The following is a 22575-nucleotide window of genomic DNA, read 5'->3' on the forward strand; positions in this document are numbered from 1 at the left end:
GTCTGAGTTAGGAAAGGCAGACACAAAGTCACTAGTAAATTATAAGCAGTCCCAAAACTCAATGATACGGTGTTGACTAAATATAGAGAAACACAAACAAAGGTAATGCACAACAACACTAGTAAAATTTTTTTCTTTACAACATCCGACACAGGAAGTCTGCACAAAAGTAGACAAGAAACAAACAAAATATGCAGGCATTTTATCAGAAGTTTCTGAGTGTCACAGTTCGAAAATTTACAAAATCCGAGTATAAAACACTGAATGAAGATGACAATCCAGGAAACAAATGAAAAAATTGTGAGGTTTGAGAAAATGTTGTACCTGGCATAATATATCTAGGGTCCTCCAACTTGCCATCTTGTTGCAACTTTTTGTGCAGAATACCGATACAATACATGAAGGTCACAAAGCAATGTTAACAGCATAATCTCTTGAAACGTACTGAAAAAAATTTACCACAAGAAATCTCTCCCTATTTTAACAATGAGTAGTTAGTGAGCAAAGTGCATTTGAAGCATGGTCCTCTGTCAATTGATTGTCTATGTGTCTGTCAGCAATTTAGTGAATTATGAACTTTCGTACACTTGCATTCACTACATTATCAGCTTCAAAAGTTACAAAAATAAAAATTTTGCCTATATTTGATTGGTTGGTTGGATGCTGGTAAAGCAGGGTGTATATGCACATACGCACAGATTTTTCCTGGTTACAAACGCTTTTAACACACATTCCATGAAATACACCATGGTAGCTCCTGAAGCACCGAAATCAAGATGGCAATGTGCTTTTGTCAGCCAATCACAGCTCATGCCACTTGATCATACCAACCAATGACAGCAGATACTCAGAACACAGGACACATGATGTCAGCCAATAGCAACCTCATTCTTAAGTGGTACACACACACACACACACACACACACACACACACACACACACACAAATGGTAAAAGTTAACAGTTTAAATTAATATACATACATTACAGCTACAAGAAAAGCTAAGCTTTCACGTGACATAGGATATGAAAAACTTTTTGCTGTTTTTCCAAGAACATGTTTTTTTTTAGAGCACAAAAACAACTGAGGTCATAAGCGCCCATATCATAACATTAGCACAGCAATAAGTAAAAGAAGTTAAAAGCAATTATACGTTCAGCCCAAACCACACAAGGAAAGAGAGCTGAAAACAAGGACTTCACCTTTGAGGAACGTCCACAAAATACACTACAGAGACAACAGAGGTCCCTAACCAATGATCAAATATCCTTCACCATATTGTTGTGATGGATAAAAAGTAAAACAGTCAACCGCCCGCACGGCGTTCACTTAAATGGTCAATAACTCTGACGACAAACATAAACTGGAATTTAAGCAGTTAAAAAAAGGGCAGTGAGTCAGGAAATGGTGAACTGTCAAAGGTTCATGACAATGAGCACAAAGTGGTGGAGGATTACCAGATAAAAAACAGTGATCGCTAAAATTACAGTGCCGAATACATAACCTAGCTAAACTGATCTCCTCTCAAAAGATGACAGAGGGGCCACTGGGAGAGGTTGAATTCCCTGGAGCTTGTTTCCATGAGGAGATCAGTGGTGATGCCAAAGTGACACCATCTGCTGACAGATGGCAACACGGAGACCATCCAAAGGAATGGAAGAGCTAGCAGACTGAGGTGGGTGGACTGCAGCCTTGGCAACAGCCTCATTTTCCGTCATACTGACGTCATACTCACCAGTATCAAGTGGAATATTTCTTGGACAAACTGCATATAGCATACATAGGCTCTGAAGGGCACTGAGAGAATCTGAACATGTGGCACAATTAAAAAGATCTTGTTGCCAGATGTATTGGGTGACTTGATAGAGGGCGAAGAGCTCTACTGCAAGAATCTAGTAGTGATCTTGAAGTTGATATCTAAAACTGTCAGTGCCAATAGGAAAGGCACACTTGATGCCATGGTCGGTCTTAGAGCCATCAGTGTACACAAAGGTACTACCGATAAGTTGCGTGGAAAGGTCCAGATGCTTACAGTGATAGATCAGATCTGGAGTAGTGTCCTTAGGAAGCGAGTGAAGTCCCAAGTTGAAAATGGCCTGCCACACAAAGCCAAGGTGGTGAAGGGTTCACACCCATTGGGAACATGGCCAAGTAGGCCTACCTTGAAGTTAAGCTGGTGGAACAGTAACCAAAAGCAAACTCCATGAGGTAACAAAGAAGAAGGGCACTGGCAGTCAAGGGAGTCACCGAAAGATGATGATGATGATGATGATGATGATGATTATTATTTGGACTGAGGGCTGCTTGACATCATGGTCATCAGTGCCCTGACGAAAAGTCAGCATGCTAATCTCGTGGGTGGAGACGAAGACCATCCCCACATGCAAAGCAATTTATAATGTACTGAAGTCTACTGCCCTTCGCCGCTAATTAAGGGATGAGGCCTGACAGTACACAAAATTTCACCACCCCTGCAACACTGGAATCAGTACCTGCGAAAATGGTAGGTAGATCTCCATCAAGACTGAGGACTGCCCTAATATCAGTATAAAGGACACACACATCCACAATATGCTGAACTGAAAGTGACATGCCATCAACTTGACAGAGTGGTGGATTCTCCCACCGAAGGAGGAAGCCATGTATTACAGGGCTATGCCCGATGTGCAGTCTGGTAAGCAAAACCTCCTTCAGGGTGTGTAAGAGGACACGGGAAAAAATTCCCGGATTTTTACCGGATTTTCCAATTAAAGATATACTTTCTCCCTGGTGAACACACACACTTTTCCGTGTTAAGTGACAGAATATTTTCCCTCGGAACTGCAAAACTTATCAATTCTTTGAATGGTTATGGTCTTCTACACGGGTGAAGAATTTCCCGTCACTTTAGAAAACGAAACTCAGGGAAAAAGATATGTTTTGGAAATATCTTCGCTGTGCAGCAACACGTATGCATCGTATTTTCGTATTACGAAAGTATACATTGGAATTTCACCAAACACCCTATGTTACTTTCTGAATCATTGAAATCGAGATTGCGATGTGCTTTTGTAAGCCAGTCATAGCTCATGTCACGTGATCTCGCCAGCCAATGACGGCAGATATTCAGTGCAAAGGACACGTGATGTCACCCAACAGCAAAATCACTGTTAAGTAGCACGAACACACAAACAGAGAAAGTTAATAGTATATACATAGTGTTGCTACAAGAAAAGCAAATCTTTCACATATAATATTGGTCTCTAAGGTTAATAAGCTGCAAGAGAAGCTAAGCTCTCCCATATAATGTTGATCTTTTCTGCACGTGTTACACTTTAAGACAAATCACACAAATGTGCCAGTAAAGTTTTTAATAATGACAAAAATTTCTGATCTTCAGGGTTCAAAATGCTTCTAAATGGCTAGTCATCTAACAGTTGTTTTTTAAATGAGAGTCATACGTTCTGTGATTTACGAAATTCATGGTACATTCTCGCACATACTTCAACTTATGTAAAAGAATATTTACTTTGAAAGTAATGCTTTTCAAACCACCATTTGCAATATTTTCCAGCGACTTGTTAGAAACAGGTTCGTTTCAGCAATTGCCAGAGAGCGCAGATAACAGGCGACACCTTGCTTGCGCAGCTACCGTGACGTAGGAAGCCCGTATGTATGTACATGTAAAACATTGAAAGATGTCGTAAAAGAAACAAGATATCAGAGCATAGTCCAAGAGCATAGGAATTTCATGAACCATGCTAAAATGTGCAAATTTAAAGGGCATACTTAAAGTGAGGACAAATGTAAGGATGTAGAGGCTTATCTCACTAAGGGTAAGATAGAGACTGCCTACAGGAAAATTAAAGAGACCTTTGGAGAAAGGAGAACCACTTGCATGAATATCAAGAGCTTTGATGGAAACCCAGTTCTAAGCAAAGAAGGGAAAGCAGAAAGGTGGAAGGAGTAAATAGAGGGTCTATACAAGGGTGATGTACTTGAGGACAATATTATGGAAATGGAAGGGGCTGTAGATGAAGATGAAATGGGAGATATGATATTGCGTGAAGAGTTTGACAGAGCACTGAAAGACCTGAGTCGAAACAACGACCCGGGAGTAGACAACATTCCACTAGAGCTACTGACAGCCTTGGGAGAGCCAGTCCTGATAAAACTCTACCATCTGGTGACCAAGATATATGAGACAGGCGAAATACACCCAGACTTCAAGAAGAATATAATAATTCCAATCCCAAAGAAGGCAGATGTTGACAGATGTGAAAATTACCGAACTCTCAGTTTAATAAGTCACAGCTGAAAAATACTAACGCGAATTCTTTACAGACGAATGGAAAAACTGATAGAAGCCGACCTCGGGGAAGATCAGTTTGGATTCTGTAGAAATGTTGGAACACGTGAGGCAATACTGACCTTACGACTTATCTTAGAAAATAGATTAAGGAAAGGCAAACCTACATTTCTAGCATTTGTAGACTTAGAGAAAGCTTTTGACAATGTTGACTGGAATACTCTCTTTCAAATTCTAAACGTGGCAGGGGTAAAATACAGGGACCGAAAGGCTATTTACAACTTGTACAGAAACCAGATAGCAGTTATAAGAGTCGAGGGGCATGAAAGGGAAGCAGTGGTTGGGAAGGGAGTGAGACAGGGTTGTAGCCTCTCCCCGATGTTGTTCAATCTGTATATTGAGCAAGCAGTAAAGGAAACAAAAGAAAAATTCGGAGTAGGTATTTAAGTCCATGGAGAAGAAATAAAAACGTTGAGGTTCGCCGATGACATTGTAATTCTGTCAGAGACAGCAAAGGACTTGGAAAAGCAGTTGAACGGAGTGGACAATGTTTTGAAAGGAGGATATAAGATGAACATCAACAAAAGCAAAACGAAGATAATGTAATGTAGTCGAATTAAGTGATGCTGAGGGAATTAGATTAGGAAATGACACAAAGTAGTAAAGGAGTTTTGCTATTTGGGGAGCAAAATAACTGATGATGGTCGAAGTAGAGAGGATATAAAATGTAGACTGGCAATGGCCAGGAAAGCGTTTCTGCAGAAGAGAAATTTGTTAACATCAAGTATAGATTTAAATGTCAGTAAGTCGTTTCTGAAAGTATTTGTATGGAGTGTAGCCATGTATGGAAGTGAAACGTGGACGATAAATAGTTTAGACAAGAAGAGAATAGAAGCTTTCGAAATGTGGTGCTACAGAAGAATGCTGAATATTAGATGGGTAGATCACATAACTAATGAGGAGGTATTGAATAAAATTGGGGAGAAGTGGAGCTTGTGGCACAACTTGACTAGAAGAAGGGATCGGTTGGTAGGACATGTTCTGAGACATCGAGGGTTCACCAATTTAGTACTGGAGGGCAGCGTGGAGGGTAAAAATCGTAGAGGGAGACCAAGAGATGAATACACTAAGCAGATTCAGAAGGATGTAGGGTGCAGTAGGTACTGGGAGATGAAGAAGCTTGCACAGGATAGAGTAGCATGGAGAGCGGCATCAAACCAGTCTTAGGACTGAAGACCACAACAACTTAAAGTGAACATTAGTATGTCCACATTCCCAATGAAGTAGACCTCGACCTCATATTAAGCTTTTCAGTGTGGTTTTCGGGATGTAAATTTTTTTTGGAGCATCAGTACTGTATTATATCATGTTTGGTTCTTTATTATGGCATAATTCCATACGTGCTAGAAGATGAAAACATGCACTTGAAATGCAGCTAACACTTGAAACTGGCCAGTACTGTGGAATTAAACATTTCGTTTCAAATACATTGACTGCCTCTTCAGAAAAGGTTAATGAAAGTCAAAAAAGTCGAATTTCTCTAGCAAACAGACAAAAATAACTTCATTGTTCTGCAATGCTATTAATGCTTGACTGTCTGGAAGGTGGAAATAAAATCTGAAATTAACAACATACTTTAGCCTTCTGTAATTATGTGAATGTATTTTAATTCACTTGATAGTTACTTCCAGAATAGAACTTGAGCGGCTGCTAGCCGGAGACTGTACAACTGGTCCTTACTAATGGGGCGATCAGGCCAAAAATTTAATTTTAATTAATTTAAGCCAATAGCAAGAGAGCTTCAGTAGCGCAAACACACGAATAAGAAAAGTTTGTGGTTTAAATTAATATACATAGTATTCACGTATAATATTAGTCTCAAAGATTAATAAGCTGGAAGAGAAGCTAAACTTCCACATATAATGTTGATCTTTTCTGCACGTGTTAAACTTTAAGATACATCACACAAATGTGTCAGTAAAATTTTTAGTAACGACGTAAATGTCTGATGAGCTGGGCTCGAAATTCCTCTAAATGGTTTCCCACAAAGAGTTGATTTTTAAATGAGAGTCAAACGCTTTGTGATTTAAAAAATTCATCGTACATTTTCGCACATAGTTCATCTTGTGTAAAAGGAAATCTGCTTTGAATGTAATGCTTTTCAAACCACCATTCGCAATATTTTCCAGCGACCAGTTAGAAATAGGTTCTTTTCAGCACTTGCAAGAAAGCGCCAGATAACAAGCGCCACCGTGCTTGCGCAGCTACGGTGACTCAGGAAGCCCATATGTTCGTACGTGTAAAACATTAAAAGATCTAACATGTGTTATAAAAGAAACAAGACATCAGACGATACTTCAAGATCGTCGGAATTTTGTGAACCATATTAAAACGCATAATTCGGCTTAAAATGCACATTCGTATGTAAATTTTCTTTGAGTACCAGTACTGTATTATCTTACGTTTGGTTCTTTATTATGGCAGAATGCCATACGTGCACTTGAAATGTAGCGAAAGTTGAAACTTGCCAATAGTGTGAAATTAAACACTTCGTTTCAAATAAATTGACTGACTCAGCAGACAAAATTAATTTTAAGCCAAATCTCTTTACTTCATTGTTCTGTAAGGCGATTAATGCTTGACTGTCAGAAAGGTGAAAATAAAATCTGAAACTAATAACATATTTTAGCCTTCCGTAATTATGCAAACGTATTTTAATTCATTTGATAGCTTCCGGCCACAAAAATCCCTTTTGTTATCATTTAACATGAGAGCAGTAAGCGAACGGGAAACAACAAAATCACTGAACGTAAACACAGATCACGTGGAGACTCCCCACCTCAACTCAGACTGCTCTGTGCATCAACCCCAGATTTACTATATTTCCGAACGGGGCAATATTAAGTAGTGGCGCCCAGCCACATTTCTGTAACCAGAAGCGGGGGAAGGTATTACTCATATGCGACTCAACTGCGCATGCTGAAGAGCCCGCCCGCAACAGCTCAAACGAAACTAATTTAAACAGTTGTCACGTCACACTCATTGGAGGCAATTTGTTGTTATAAAGCATTGCACAGTCTTCCTAAAGCCTTTGACACACTTTGCTGTTGGCTGACGCTTGTATGAGCACTGTTTTATTGTTGTATACGGCACATTTACTTTGCAACTTTAGTTTTATTTTCGTTTTTCTTTTCTCTCGTTCATGTTTTGTTGCTGCAGTATTATTCTGCAGTAGCGGGATACAGTAATATCCTTTGTTAGAGTATTGGTTCTTACCAGTCAAAATCACAAAAATTTAAATGAAAACTAAAACAATGAAAAATTCCCGGAATTCTAAACAATTCCCGGGTTTTTCCCAGTTTACTCTCTGATGAAAAAATTCCCAGATTTTTCCCGGATCTCCCGATTGTCCCGGGTCGTATATACCCTGTTGTAGTGCATTAAGAGAGTTGGAACAGACAAGAAACCTTGTACGCTGATGTCTGTAAACCTTCTCCAGTGCCATCAGAATGCCATATAACTCCGCATCATAATTTGGAAATTGTTCAGGAAGATGCACTTTAAAAATCCTATCAGGGAAAACAGCAGAACTACTGAGAGCATTCTCCTGCTCAGATCCATCTGTATACATAATAATAAAACTGTGGTATGTACTTAAAACAGACGAAAACAAAGTTGTAAAAACAAAATCTGGAGTACAAATTTTCTTGTACTGTGTCAAACTTAAAATCACTTTGGGCCTCTGAAGACATCAAGGTGGCAATGCGTTCCATCCCTGGCTGTGTATTTTGATGAATGAGAGATCTAGAGACTTTAGACACACTACAGCATGTATCCCAAATGGTTCGGTCGCATGGGGCCGATTCCTGAACAATCATTCAAAGGTGGAAAAAAGGACCACTGAACTAAATGTCAATGAGTGAGGTGACACAGATTTTCAACACCTGTCATGCCAAAAAGGATATGTCACCGAATCCAGAGTGGCAGTTCACCAACCTCTGCACACAGGCTCGGAACTGGGCTGGTCCGAAAGGCTCCAGTCAATATCTGAATGCCCTCATGAAGGAGAGCATTTAACATCTTGAGGTAGGAAGGACGGACCGACCAGTAGACCATGCTGCCATAATCTAAACGTGATAGAACATAGGCTCTACAAAACTGCACGAGACAGGACGTGTCAGCTCCCCATGTTTTTCCGCTAAGGCATTTCAAAATATTCAATGGCTGGAAGCCCTTTGTTTGTAGGTCTTTCAGATGTGAGAGCCAAGTTAATTTCGAGTCAAATAATAAACCCAAAAAGAGCAGTGTCTTGAAAAAGTAAAATATTGTCCCCCATTGTGAGCACTGGTTGGTTGAAACTTCGACAAGCACAGTTAAAATTGACATGTGCAGTCTTTTCGGGTAAGAATCGTAATCCATTTGTCCTGGCCCAGGTTTCCAGCCTCCTAGTGGTCAGCTGTAGCTGCCTCGTTGTTGTCATAAGATCAGAGAAAGAGAAGAAGATTGCAAAGTCATCCACAAACAAAGAGCATTTGACAGGCCTCCTGACTGCGGAGGAAATGCCATAGATAGCAATGGCAAACAATGTGACATTGAGAACACTGCCCTGGGGAACCCCACTCTCCTGAACATAGCAGTCAGACATGGCCTCGCCAACGCGATATCAAAAACGCCGGTCCTTGAAAAAGGATTGGATAAGAAGCAGGTGTCCGAGTAATCCCCAGTCATGAAGTTGGTGAAGGATGTTGTGCCTCCAAGTAGTGTCATATCCTTTTTTGAGGGCAAAAAACACGTAAACCAAATGGTTTCAGCAGAAGAAGGACTCCTGTATCATCGTCTTCAGTAGAATTATGTTTTTGAGAGTGGAACAGTAGTGCCTGAAACCGCACTGGGAGTAGCTCAGATGACTTTTGGATCCGAGCAGCCAGATGACGTGGCAGATCATACATTCAAGAGTCTTACCCACACAACTGGTAAGGGCTACACTCTGATAACTGTTAGGGGCTCTACAGTCTCTGCCTGGTTTCCAGGACAGAATCAATATTGCCTCCTTCCAAGTTGTAGTGTACTGTCCACCAAACCAGATCTGATTGAAACAAGAGAGGAGCTGTCCTTTTGCTTCAGGGCACAGATGACGAAGCGTGGCACAATGGTTCTCATCAGGTCCTGGAGCAGTGTCTCTGGATGCAGACAAAGCTGATTCCAGTTTCCACAAGGAGAACAGAAGGTTTTAGACTTCCTCATTATGCGGAAAGAAACTGAGCTTCCTGATCTCTGCAGTCCTAAAGAACACCAGAAAAGCAGGGGCTTGTCTGGATGATGTAGTAACAGTGAAGCGTTCAGCTAAAAGCTGGGCCACGTCTTCTGGTATGTCCACAAAGACCCCACTACTTGACAAGGCCATAAGAGGCCGTGTACTACTCTTGCCCGAAATCCGTCTTATTCATCCTCAAACTTGCGCAGTGAAAGTGGACCGATTAATGGAAGTTGCGAATTCCCTCCAGCAAGACCTCTTCCATTCTTTTATCACTCACCTCGCATGTGCTCTCACAGACCTGAAGGCATAAAGATGTTCTGTAGTTGAACAGAGAAGTTCCACAGAGCTGTTCGTCTGCCCCTGATTGCCAATTGACAGTGATCATTCCACCAATGTACAGGCCAATATCTGTGGTGGTTACTAGATCAGGTATGGACTCTGCGATAGCCCGCTGGATCTCTCAAGTGATAGGGGCCACCGTCTCCCGGGCACAATAAGTCTTATGACAGCGAACCGAGTGTTCTGTACGGACAAGTTACTCTGTAACTACAATATATGGTCTGAAGATGGGCAGCTAGCCCGAAACCGGTAACTGAAAATAAAGAATAGCGATCGAAGACTGAAACGCCATATTTTATTTAATGAACGATCGCGGAATTCCCATTGAGACAATCATGTCTAGTTTTGATGCACAAGGAACATTCGCATGCAACAGTTGTCCACAATCCTACAGACTAGTCTGTCTAGGGTTTCATGTCACATCAGTATACCATCACTTTGACATTTTCAGGCAACAAATCGCTCTCTAAGACTAAGATGAAGGTCTCAGTAGCAACCCTATTGTCCTTTGGCACACTATGGACACAATGGAGACTGCAAGGGGTCACAATGGAAACTTATGCCTTGAACCCTTTTTAGAGTATTGTGGGGAGTATAGTCACCAAAATGTCACCCAGCTTGTCACAAGCAAGCAACGCCCACCACTGGGCACAGGATGTTGTTTTAACCAAAACTGTCATTTAGCCCTACGTTCCTGCCACGACACTGCCAGTGAAGGAAACATTCTCTGATCATCTCTCTGACATGAGTGAGTTCTTTGCTTCTGAAGAGACTCATGGGGTCCTAACAACCACCAACAGGAAGAAACTTCACCTGCAGCATATGTTATTCATCTGCCAAGGTGTCAACTACACCAAAGAGGGGCTCTTCCCACAGGTGTCACCCAGACTCACCCATGGCTATCTAGCCAGTTATCCATCATTTGGAGTCCCTGTGCCCCAATCACGATGGGCACATACTCCTTGGCATATATGGGGAGGTTTTAGCTCAGGCATCGACAAGGCAATCTCTGCTTGGTCAGAGGGCTACTATCTTGCAGGTACTTAAGTCCCTGTCACACTACCCATAACAGGATGGCTACAGTGGTGAGTTCTGGGCGTACTACCTTACTGGAAGGGAACATTGCTAAGATGGAAAGCCACAAAGGTGGAACATACACCACACTGAGCAATGGTGCCTGCACAATTTGCACTTTGAAAGATTTGGAAAAGTGGTGGCAGGTCAAACACAACAATGAGGGCCATGTATTTATTAATGAAAAGGTGTAGAGAAGGCTGGAAGTGAAATGAAAACTAGGGTCCTAAACCACGTACCAGGTCCAAGCGTGGCGAGCACCAGAAACAAAATCCAATGGAAAGACGGAGGGGGAAAGGGATAGTGGAAGTACAGGCTTGGAGCACAAGCACAGGAAGGAAAGTAGTGCTGCAAAGGCTGGCGGCCCGTGGTAGTCAAGCATGCACTCACAAATGAGCTATGGGCCCCGATGAGTTGCCTATATTTGACACCTGATGTTTCGTTCAACCACTGAAAGCAGTGCATTTTAATGTAATGAATGCCTACAATCATATTCATATTGTTAAATTAAGGTGTAAAAGTTGTAGGAAAGTTCCTGTAGAATGCAAATACTTCAGGATTAAAGGAGACCACTCACCAAAAAGTGGAAGCATTAAGGTGTTGATAGGTAACGAAAAATGCTAGCTTTTGGAGTTTATGCTTTGACGAGCTAAAGAACAAAACACACACACACACACACACACACACACACACACACACACACACACAAAATAACACACACACAAAATATATGCCACTACATGGGCACGAGTCTAGCAGACACCAAACAGGGGCACAGGTAGGTGTGTGTGTGTGTGTGTGTGTGTGTGTGTGTGTGTGTGTGTGTGTAGCTCATCAAAGGACAACTCCCAAACCTTGAAAGATTTTCTTTCTTCTTCTTTTCTGTGTGCACCTATCGACAACCCAACGCTTCTGCTTTTTGTAAGTGATCTCCTTTGATCCTGAAGTATGTAATTCTGAAGTATTGAATTTAAGGTGTAAAACACTGGTTTTTATTTTGCTATTTTATTGGTAGGTTTAAACACTGCTTTAACTTAGTGACCAAAAATTTATGTTCTTTGTTTTCTTTACGAATTGTCTCTGAAGCCTAGCTGACGTATAGGTTGTAGTGAATTGCACTAAACAAAGAGCACAGAATTTCAAACAATACACTACCCCACATTGTTGAGTGAAAAAAGATCAATTAAATCCATGCAACTTTGAAAATGTTGACGATTCTGTCCACCACTTAATTGTACACAAAAGGCCATAAAGTCTCAAAAAGATTTTTCTTTACAATAACAGCTGTTTGGTCCGAGTAGTCTTTGCTTGCAATGCTTTCATCATGAAGCACTGTCCTCACTCAAGTATGCATTTTTACATAGAACATTTTGCAACTATTATAGAAAAATGAAACAAACTGCCATTAATTAAATTGGAAATGACAAATCAGCTAAAATACACGACAAAATCTGATACAGAACCAGATTAAAACAGGCCATCATGCAAAAAAGATTTTTCCTTACAGAAAAATCCACATGTTCAGCCCATCTCTATCAGATGGCGCAGATTACATCAGTTTTGATGAAGATTTCAAGACAAGCGTAAGAGCTCTTGGAAACTGACATCAAAATTCCAAAATAATGATTCAAGAGATAAAAGCTATGCAAGGAAAAAACAATGTGCCAGGGCAAAGACAAAGGATATTGCAACAGTCAGTGAACCACCTACATCCATATCCTGCAAACAAACAATGAAGTACATGGCAGAGGCTACCTCCCATTACCAATTATTGTGGCTTCTCCTTTAAACTGCATACAGTCCTCGCACACTTAATTTCACATACCTGCAAATTACTACTGTATTTACTCGAATCTAAGCCCACTTTTTTCCCGGTTTTTGTAATAAAAAAAAACACCTGCGGCTTAGAATCGAGTGCAAAGTAAGCGAAAGTTCTGAAAAAGTTGGTAGGTGCCACCACAGCTAACTTCTGCTGTCGAATATATGTAGCGCTACACAGGCATGCTTTGCAGGCACAAAGATAAATACTGGTACCAAAACCTCTGCGTCAGTAAATAAATTAAAAGAAAAGGTAGAAGAATGTAAACATTATGCCTTGTATTCTTCCGTGTTTGCTGCTATCTCATTTAAATCCTGTTTGTCTAATAAACTACAAAACTAGAGTGAGACAACAGCAAACACAGAATAATATACATATCATATCATGTCATGTTTATATTCATATTATTCTTACGCTGAACAGTGATAGTCAGAAATGAAGCATGGCAACTGACTAGATTTTTAAATATAAGGTGACTTAATTTCTGTGCACAATGTAATGTACTAAAGATGTCTGCAAAGATTTCCAAATGGAGAAAATTTTTCGCTAAACTCTCGTTCAGAACATCATCTATCATACAAAGACTATTATTTGGTTCTTGTTGATCATTATCAAAGAAAGCAGCAGTATAAGTAACAACAAATAGCTGTCTCTTGCCATTGTTTCGCTAATGAGACAATTCCCCTTTTTTTTATATTGTAAGCCACGGTAGTGCGCACAAAAGGAAGCCATGCCGCGAGCAGCGACAGGTCGTAAACACTTATTATCAGAATGCGGCAAACAATGCATGACACATTAAAATAATGCAGTTTCAGCTTAGAGTGACGTAAACACCTATAACAAAGAGAACGGCACTTACCAGATCAAAGCAAAATAAATAATCGATTCAAACCAGACAAAGCACATGAAAAAGGAAGGGTACCCGTACAAATACGGATGGAGCGCCTGACACACAGCAATGGCTACTTGGTAAAGCTTAACTGTTAAGCTTACGACTCGAACCATACTACTGTAGCTGTATCTTCATCCATTCGACCTAAATTGTGTCTCATGTTACAATGGACCAACTTTGTTTCGATTTGGAGGCGTGGTCTAAAACTTTTCTCTCCCCTTGAATTTCGAGTCTCAAATTTCAAGTGCGGCTTAGATTTAGGAATTTTTTTTCCCTTGATTTCGAGTCTCATGCTTCAAGTGCGGCTTACATTCAAGTGCAGCTTAGATTCGAGTAAATACGGTAGACCCAGATGTTTGTATGAGTAGACTGACTGCAATTGTGACAAACTGTAGTCTTACGACACTTTTTAGTTTTGCGAAGTGCAAGATTTTACATTTATGAACTATTAAAACAAGTTACAGTCTTCGCACCACTTTGAAATCTCATCATGATCCAAGTTAATAGTTGTGCAGCTTTTCCAAGACTGTGCTTCACTAAAGATAACTACATAATCTGAGAGAAGTCTGAGGTTCCTGTTAACACAGTGAAGGAAAAGAACTGGCGAGGTTTAGGCAAAGGAGTAGAGTTTGGAAAAGTCACCAAGAACCTCTTGTCAGGGGAGAACTACCACATGTGTTGAGAAAGAAAAATTGATTGTTGTGTACTGCACTGGATGATATTTGAAAACCTTATAGCTTAAAGGCGGAAGATAGGGTAATATGCAAAACAGATTACTGACTGAACACTGTGCACGAGTTAATAAGAGCGAAAAGCTAAGTGGTATTAAACGGGTGGGTGGGTGAAATTGACAGGCCAGAAAATAAAATCTATAGAAAACTAAAAGGGAAAGAAGAAATGAATAGCTACTGTGAAGAAATGCTGAGGTGGAAGAAATTAATTTAAATTAAGACCAGACGGGTGTCGAGAACCAAGGGTTGTAATGGCAGTTCTGAGAAACTGGTGTCTGGGCGAAGAATCCCGATGGTACGTGTGGTGAAACAAGCACCGAAATCATGACTGCCGTGCTGTAGAACGTGCTCTGCAAGAGGATATTGTGTGTTGCCAGTATACTCCTGTATATGTCCACTCATCCTAACTAATTACTTCACAGTAGTCATGCCAACATAAAAGGGCAAACAATGTTCATATAACTGCTGGTATATGACACGTTACACAAGTGGCTCTGCCTTTTGGTAGTATTCATTTGCCAGTTACAGAGCTGGCATAGGTTGTGGGCATGAGGGTGCATAGGACATCTCTTCCTGAAAGGATGGTCACAGGGGTAGGAGCCATAGGGTAGTAAAATGTACACAGAAACAGCATAGGGTCTGACAAGAATATTGTGGAGAATGACAAAACGTTATTCTAGGTGTGGTGGGGAAAATGTCTGTCAGAATGGACCTCTTTTTGGGGCATGATTTTAGGAAGTCATAGCCTTGTTGAAGTAGGTGATTAATGCATTCAGGATGAGGATAATACTGAGTGACAAGAGGTGTACTCCTAAGTTGCTTTTTAGAGAGGTCAGCAGTACCAGGACTGAATGTGATGGCCCGCAAAATCTGCTTTTGAACCATGCTGGTGGGGTAATTACGTCCAGTGAAGGCTGAGGTGAGAATGGTGGTGTATTGCTGTAAAGTGTCTGCATCTGAACTAATATTATTTGTCTCAAGTCTCAAGGCTGTACCAGAGGGAACTTTTGACATGGAAAGGGTGGCAACTGTCAAAATGGTAGTACTGTTGCTTGTTAGCAGGTCCAATGCGAAGAGAATTGTGTGAGCTGACCCTCTGCGAGGATGAGATCAAGGAAATTGCCAAGGGATTCGAAACAGGACCACGTGAAATTTATCTGGGAGAATAAATTTAGGGACTCCAAGAATTCGAACAGGTCAGCCTCACCATGAGCCCATATGACAAAGATTTCATCAATGTATCTAAACCAAATCAGAGGTTGAAGACATGGATTCCAGAAAAGCCCTCTCACAGTGATCCATGGAAAGGTTGGCACAGGAAGGAACCATTTTGGTTTCTATGGCCGTGCCCTTGATCTGCTTTTATATCTGCCCCTCAAAGGCAAAGTAATTGTTGGTAAGTATACAGCTGATTAAGGTGAGAATGACCTCACAGGCTTGGAATCAGGTAGGTACTTGTTAAGGTAATGTTCAGCAGCAGAGAGACCACATACATGGGGACGTTGATATAGAGGGAGATGGCATCAACAGTGACAAGCAAGGTATGTGGTGGGAATGGAATGGGCACAGATTTCACACAATGTAGGCAACAATTGGTGTATCTAATAAATGAGGGGAGTCTTTGTACTATAGGTTGCACCTGTTGATCAACTAGGGCAGATATACTTCCAGTATGTGCTTTGACGACAGCAACTATGGGATGGCCACGGTTTGGAGATCTTGGAAAGAAGGTAAAAAGTGGGGATGTATGATTTGGGTGGGGTAAGAATTTCTATGGATTGATGCACTTGTCCTTGTGAGGGGCCAGAGGTTTTGAGGAGGAACTGTAGGTCAGTTTGTATCATGAGGATGGGATCTTAATGGCAGATGCTGTACTTAGAGGTGTCAGACAGCTATCATAGACCCTTGCTTACGAACTCATGTCAATCAAGTACCACCATGGTAGATTCCTTGTCTGCTGGGAGGATAATGACGGAGTCATCAGTTTTTAAGGAATGAAGAGCCTCAAGTTCTGCAGAAGAGAAGTTAGGGTCATGTTGTAGGGACCTGAGGAAGTGTTGCGAAGCAATGCAGGATTTAGGAAATCTTGGAAGGCTTGTACACTTTCCACTGCTATTAACTTATGCAGCATGTTTAGTCAGTAATCTCCATCTTGCATATAACCATATCTTCTGCCTTAAGCTCTCAGTACAGTAACTCCCCCCAGACCTGGGTTTCTCAGTGACTTGTCCAAACTATCCATTTCCTAAACATCACCAGTCCTTTTCATTCCACACTTTTCCTTCCCTTTCAACCCTTCTGCCACAAGGAGCCACTGGCTCCAAAAGCTTGCAAATTTCGACCTTTTTTAAACGTGCATTCTCCTGCCACCCCTTGGCAAGTAGCTCTTTTGTATCCAGTCACATTAAGCAATTCCTTAATGGATTATTCCATATCACACTGTCTGATTTCGGAACATTTTCTTGCTCCATCATTGTGGATTTCCACAGAATTTTATCTCAACATTCCCAAATGTCCCTAATGACTGCCAATATTTTGCGTCTTTATATTTCAGGGACTAAAGATATGACAACTGTAAAACTTGGTAGGTTGCAACCTAACAACACAAAGTTCTCAAATACACAGCTTCATTCATCTACCACTTTCCAATACTGAATAAATTAGAGAAAATTTGAAGAGTTTGTAAAAAGGCTAAATGTGTGCTATTTTGAGATGGTTTTGCAAAATGCTATTCTATGAAACTTTCCAAACTGGGCTCATTAGAAAGTCCATGGTTTTAACTGCAAGAAAGTATCCCACACAAGATACTAATGCAGATAATTTGAATCCAAATTTGGCATGAAAATTGAGACAAAAACGCATGCCGAATATGAAATATAATACACAATAGCTTGGCAGCACAAGGATGTGGAATGCAAAATTTCCTTCATCAACTATTTTCCAGTAACCTACAAATTTGTCAATAAGATGATGATTTTTGAGTAAAAATGAAAATAGGGCATATTCGACACTTCTTTTTCAAATATCATTTTCTGTTGAAGCTCCCTGTACTATTTGGACAAGCGTGTTTTAAGTCCCCCATGAACAGTGGGTTATTTCCAACAGGGGCTAATAACGTTACATGAACTAGGGCAAAGTAGCTGGAAAAATTACACTGTGGATACAGTTTCAACACTGGCTTCTTATATTTTGTTAATTAAAGACGTGATAAACAAATAAGCAGATAAAACTATGTTCATAAAAATAACAAAAATAGATCACATTCCATTTGCTTTTAGAAAATCTGTTTTCAGTAATTGTTTGCAAACTAATCACAGTTAGAAAGAGCATGTTTTCAAGCGCCCAAAACATCATGTTCAATTTTCCAATGTGTGGTCACAATTACTGAAAATGACTGACAGATTTTTAAGGGACGTACCATGTCAATGTGCTACATTTCAACGAATTCTGTTGCATGTATTTTTTATTGTATATTCACAAGTAATATATCACAATATTGCAACAAATATATTGACAACAGAAGATCTATTCAACTTTTATGACCAAAATATATGAGGGTTGACTGAAAAGTCACCTTCATAGCTCTTCAGCAGTTGGCAGCATTGGTATGCAGCAGGTACTGGCTTGTTCCGTAGCCTCTTTTCTACAGCTCCAATTAGCAGGAAGCCTTAGCATTGAACAATTGTGTTGTTACAGTGTGAAGTGTGGAGCCCTGCACAGATGGTCAGTCAATGCAAATTAAGCAATGTGCAGTCATTGAATTCTTGACAGCAGAAGGTGTCACCCCAAAGGAGATTCATCAGAGAATGAAAGCACTTTATGGTGATTGTGTTGATATGAGTGCCGTGCGTCGTTGGGCAAATAAGTTTAAAGATGTTGACATGGGAATATCTGACCTGTGAAACAAACAAAGAGTTGGATGTCCTGTGACAGCAGCCATCGAGTTTCCCTAGCAAAATGTTAACAGATTGATTCAGCACGCTCTGCGTATCACTCACAGAGAAATTGCAAGCACAATCGGCATTTCACAACAATGTGTGGGTCATATTATTGCTTTGCTTGACTATCGGAAGATCTGTGCACAATGGGTACCCCCAGATGCTGACTCCTGAAATTAAAGCCCACAGACTTGAAATTTGCCACGAACTCCTCTTGCATTATGAGAATCTTTTTCTGTGACAGGAGACAAAATTTGGGTACACCATTATGACCCAGAGACGCCAGTCTATGGAATATCGACACAAAGACTCGTCCCAGAAAAAGAAATTCCAGATGCCACCCTCAGCTGGAAAAATCATGACACCAGGTGGTGTTATCCATGTTGATTTCCTTGATCAAGGAACAACAATAAATTCAGAGTGTTACATCACAACAATGCTAACTCTAAAACGACAGGTAACAAGGGTCCGAAAGGAAAAGGGAAATGTTTTTCTGCAGCATGACAATGCCAAACCACACACATCATGTGCCACCACAGCAGAACTTCAGAGACTGAATCTCACCACTGTACGGTATCCTCCATACAGTCTAGATTTACCACAGTCTGACTTCCATCTGTTCTCGATAAGGAAAGACAATCTGCAGGGACATCATTATATACTGATGAAGTCATTGAGAAAACTGTGAGACTGTGGTTGCGGAAACAGTGTTGACTTCAGAAAACTTTTTCATTGTTGGCAGATATGTATCCAGGTGGCTGGTGATTGTGTGGAAAAAAGAATGTGATCCAAACCCAATTAACGAATGTGGAGGCATTACTTTTCATTCAACCCTCGTAGTTTTATCTGGGGTTCGATAAAAGGATGCAATTGCAAGTTTGTATTCGCCTCCCCTTGAAACTAAGTGTAACTCAAAGTATCTCGCAAACACTCAAATGCTGTATCACTGGATGTGAGTATCACACTCAGGCTGTAAATACACAATATATCAGAGTGTAAAACTAATGTAGGCACACAGCCTGTTGTTAAAAGGTTGGCAAGTGTTGCTTACAAAAACTGCCCATAATTTGGAATCTAAAGACTGTATTCTTCCTCAATGTGAAGAATGTTGAAGAACAGAGGCTCTAGAGAAAAATAAATCTGGTGGATGAATTTGAATTTTAAACCGAATTCTATCCAAAGCATCAATATTTTCAGAGATGGATTCACACTGGCTTGGACATACTAAACCACACAACTGACAGTGGAAGACTTCATTAAAGAACTAATGAAAATTTTGGCTTCCTAGCTAGCACTACTTTGCCAAACATCAAAGTAAGCCCTAGTAAGTGACTAACAAAGTTCTCAAACCAGATCTGTTGATCATATCGATGGACTTCACCAGAAACTGTCCAACATGCAGTTCAAGGATTTCACTGGGAAAAATAGTCAACCAACATTGCTTTAATTTATCATTTACGAGGCGTGTCTCAAATAAGTACCATTTTGAAATAATTAAACAAGCACAAGTTAGTCAGGAAAAGCAGTCAGAAAAATGGATGCACAGTGTCTGGTACAAGGGATCATCATTTTGTGCAAACGGATGAAAGAAGATTTCATATTAGCAGGATGTCAAATGATTAACTATTCCTTGTGCCCAATGTTGATAAGTGTGATAAAGCAACGTACAAATATGTCAACACTGTTGAACCCTTACTGGACCAGTACATTTCCTGTGTGTATGGTAGGAATTGGTGGATTGGAAATCAGTTTGAGTTTCAATTGAAGGCACTAATCAATTTCATGCACCTCCATGGAGGTGCTCGACCCTCATCCTGGCCTGCAACGAGATGTTTGCTGGCTTTCAGAACAGCAAGATATTACAGTAATTCTAATTCCAAGAGCAACACTGACTGGGGCAACAGTACAACATGCCAGTAACAAACACTGATAAATGCAACAAATTTCGAGCACTCGACTGAGTTAGAGACTTATGACTTCAGAAGCCATTAGGAACCTAATACTCAAGCTTTAGAACTTGTAGTAAAGATATATACCTGTGGCTGACCTAGCTTCACTTTTAGGCATGGCCCACTGGCAATGAGATCCCAGTAATTTTGATATACAGCCAACCAACAGATTAACTTCTTTTCCTTCCCATTTCCTTCCAACTGCAAGCAAAATGTTTGCACATTCACTGAAAATGCATTAGAATGAAAGCAGGTGTTTCTGCTGCACTTAGAAGCAGTCTTTTCTGTAGTGTGAAAGATCATAAAACACAGGTGTCAATTTTAAGATCTGTGGCATCAAATATAAGCAAAATTTGGTAGATTTAGTATTTTTGGAACTTCAGAGGCTGACAACAAAGTGAATATGGGGACACAAAAGTTTATAATTCACTAAATACACACACACACACACACACACACACACACACACACACACACACACACACACACACACACTCACTGACAAATGGTCATCTTTTTAATGCCCTTGTTAAAATCGGTACAAGATTCTCGTCATACTTCAAGTCATAAGCAAGATTGTGTCATGGGTATTAATTTCCAATTTTCATTTATGTTATTACTGTGTTGCACAATAAAGGTTACCTCACAATGGGAAGTTGGAGAATCCTAGTTCTGTTATTGCCAAACTTGAACTAGTACAGACAAGTTATGGACAAAGCTGTACACTGAAAGACGTTCATACAGGTTCCTAAGGTGTAAAATTCAAGTTGGTTGTGCTGGGAGCACTTCAGATTGCATGACTTTGACGGAATAACCCCCCTAACAACATGATGCAGAAAGATGTGCAAAGCGCCATACACTGTAAGTTGTATGCTTAAATAAATAGGAACACTAAAACAAATCCAAATGTAGTGACTGATGCACAATTTGATGTTTTAATGTTGCAAGCAGTACCACAGTTATCTGATATTTTGGTGAGTAACTTTTTTGTTGCACCAATCTTCCTCGTGCACTTGTATGTATTCCGAAATACATGATTTTCCTTTTATGCTCGCAGCAGGATTGGTTCAGAAAATGTAGTAAGTAATAAAACTATTCCTCTTCTGTCACAGGTATATCCTACTTGTGTGAGAGAATGTGTCTCCTTTTGTGAAGAAGGCTTTGGCCAAAAGCTAAAATTGCACTTAAAATTTTCTTGTATCAAAACTTATTGTTAACATCAGCAGTCAACTCACCTGATATAAGAAAGCCTTCATCATGTCTGGCTTCAAATAATTGCCTTGACCTAAACTATCCAGATATTTCTTCAGGTCCATTGACATGTACTCAAAAATTAAGTAGACTCTTGATTCATCCATTATTACATCCTCCAGCCTGGACAAAAATTTCAATTTTGAGGAAAAATTGTCCAAATTTGGGGTATCTGAAAAAATGTTAATAAAGAGCTCAGCTTACTTCACAATATTTGGGTGTACCAGTTCTCGAAGAAGGGATATTTCTCTGATGGTTGTTGATGGAACACCTTCGTCTTCATTTTCAAGGCGCACTTTCTTCATTGCAACTAACTGTCCAGTTGTCTTATGTTTCCCTTTGTATACAACACCATATGTGCCTAGAAAAGATCAATTTCATGTTTATCATGTATTACATGTAAACTGGGAGCAACAATAAAAGTTTTAATAGCAGCTTGCAGTGGTATGTTATGATTTTTGGTAAATATTTGCAAGTTGTGATGTGCGAATTACTGAAAATATTTAAAATGGTGTAACTTTTTAAAACGGAATCTCCACATCAAATGGATCAATCTCAGTAATCATCCCACACCTAATTATCTACAATTTGAACGAAATTTCATACAGAAGAGCTCCAGATACAAAAAAATAGTTTGTCATATTTAAGATTATTTAAAATTGAAACTTGCAGTAATGTGAGCAAGTTCTTCAAATTAAATGCAAAACTATTTGTGTTCTTCCCACTTAAAATTTCACTGCTGCGTCATTCACCATTTTCATGTTGCACAAGATCAAAATTGGGGAAAAACAGTCTGAACAATTTCGTGACTGGAACTATGTTTTAACAAATTATAATAAGTTGCCTTTAATAGTTCCACAGGAAAGATACGTGTTATCAATTCTAACAAATTACAGTGCTTAGCTGTGAACATTACAGATGTCCTGGGTACTTTTCAGGAAGGTAAATATGGAGTGTTTAAAAGACAGCCCATCAGCCCCACAGTTAACCAACATTTTGGTAAGTAACTTTTTTTGTTACAGCAATCTTCCTCATGC

The 22575-nt window shown here is 40.0% G+C and overlaps 1 protein-coding gene across 1 annotated transcript in view; it reads right to left on the bottom strand.

The window, feature by feature from the left end:
* Positions 1-22575, bottom strand: part of LOC126416432 (cyclin-dependent kinase 1-like) — a 77440-nt gene that overhangs the window by 41393 nt on the left and 13472 nt on the right. Inside the window, exons 2-3 of the mRNA XM_050084152.1 lie at positions 21743-21899; positions 21523-21661 (exon numbers count right to left, since the gene is read on the bottom strand). Of these exons, the coding sequence (XP_049940109.1) occupies positions 21523-21661; positions 21743-21899 (296 nt within the window). The remainder of the gene's footprint in view (positions 1-21522; positions 21662-21742; positions 21900-22575) is intronic.

The sequence above is a fragment of the Schistocerca serialis genome, chromosome 8 (assembly GCF_023864345.2).
Source record: "Schistocerca serialis cubense isolate TAMUIC-IGC-003099 chromosome 8, iqSchSeri2.2, whole genome shotgun sequence".
Classification (NCBI taxonomy): domain Eukaryota; kingdom Metazoa; phylum Arthropoda; class Insecta; order Orthoptera; family Acrididae; genus Schistocerca; species Schistocerca serialis.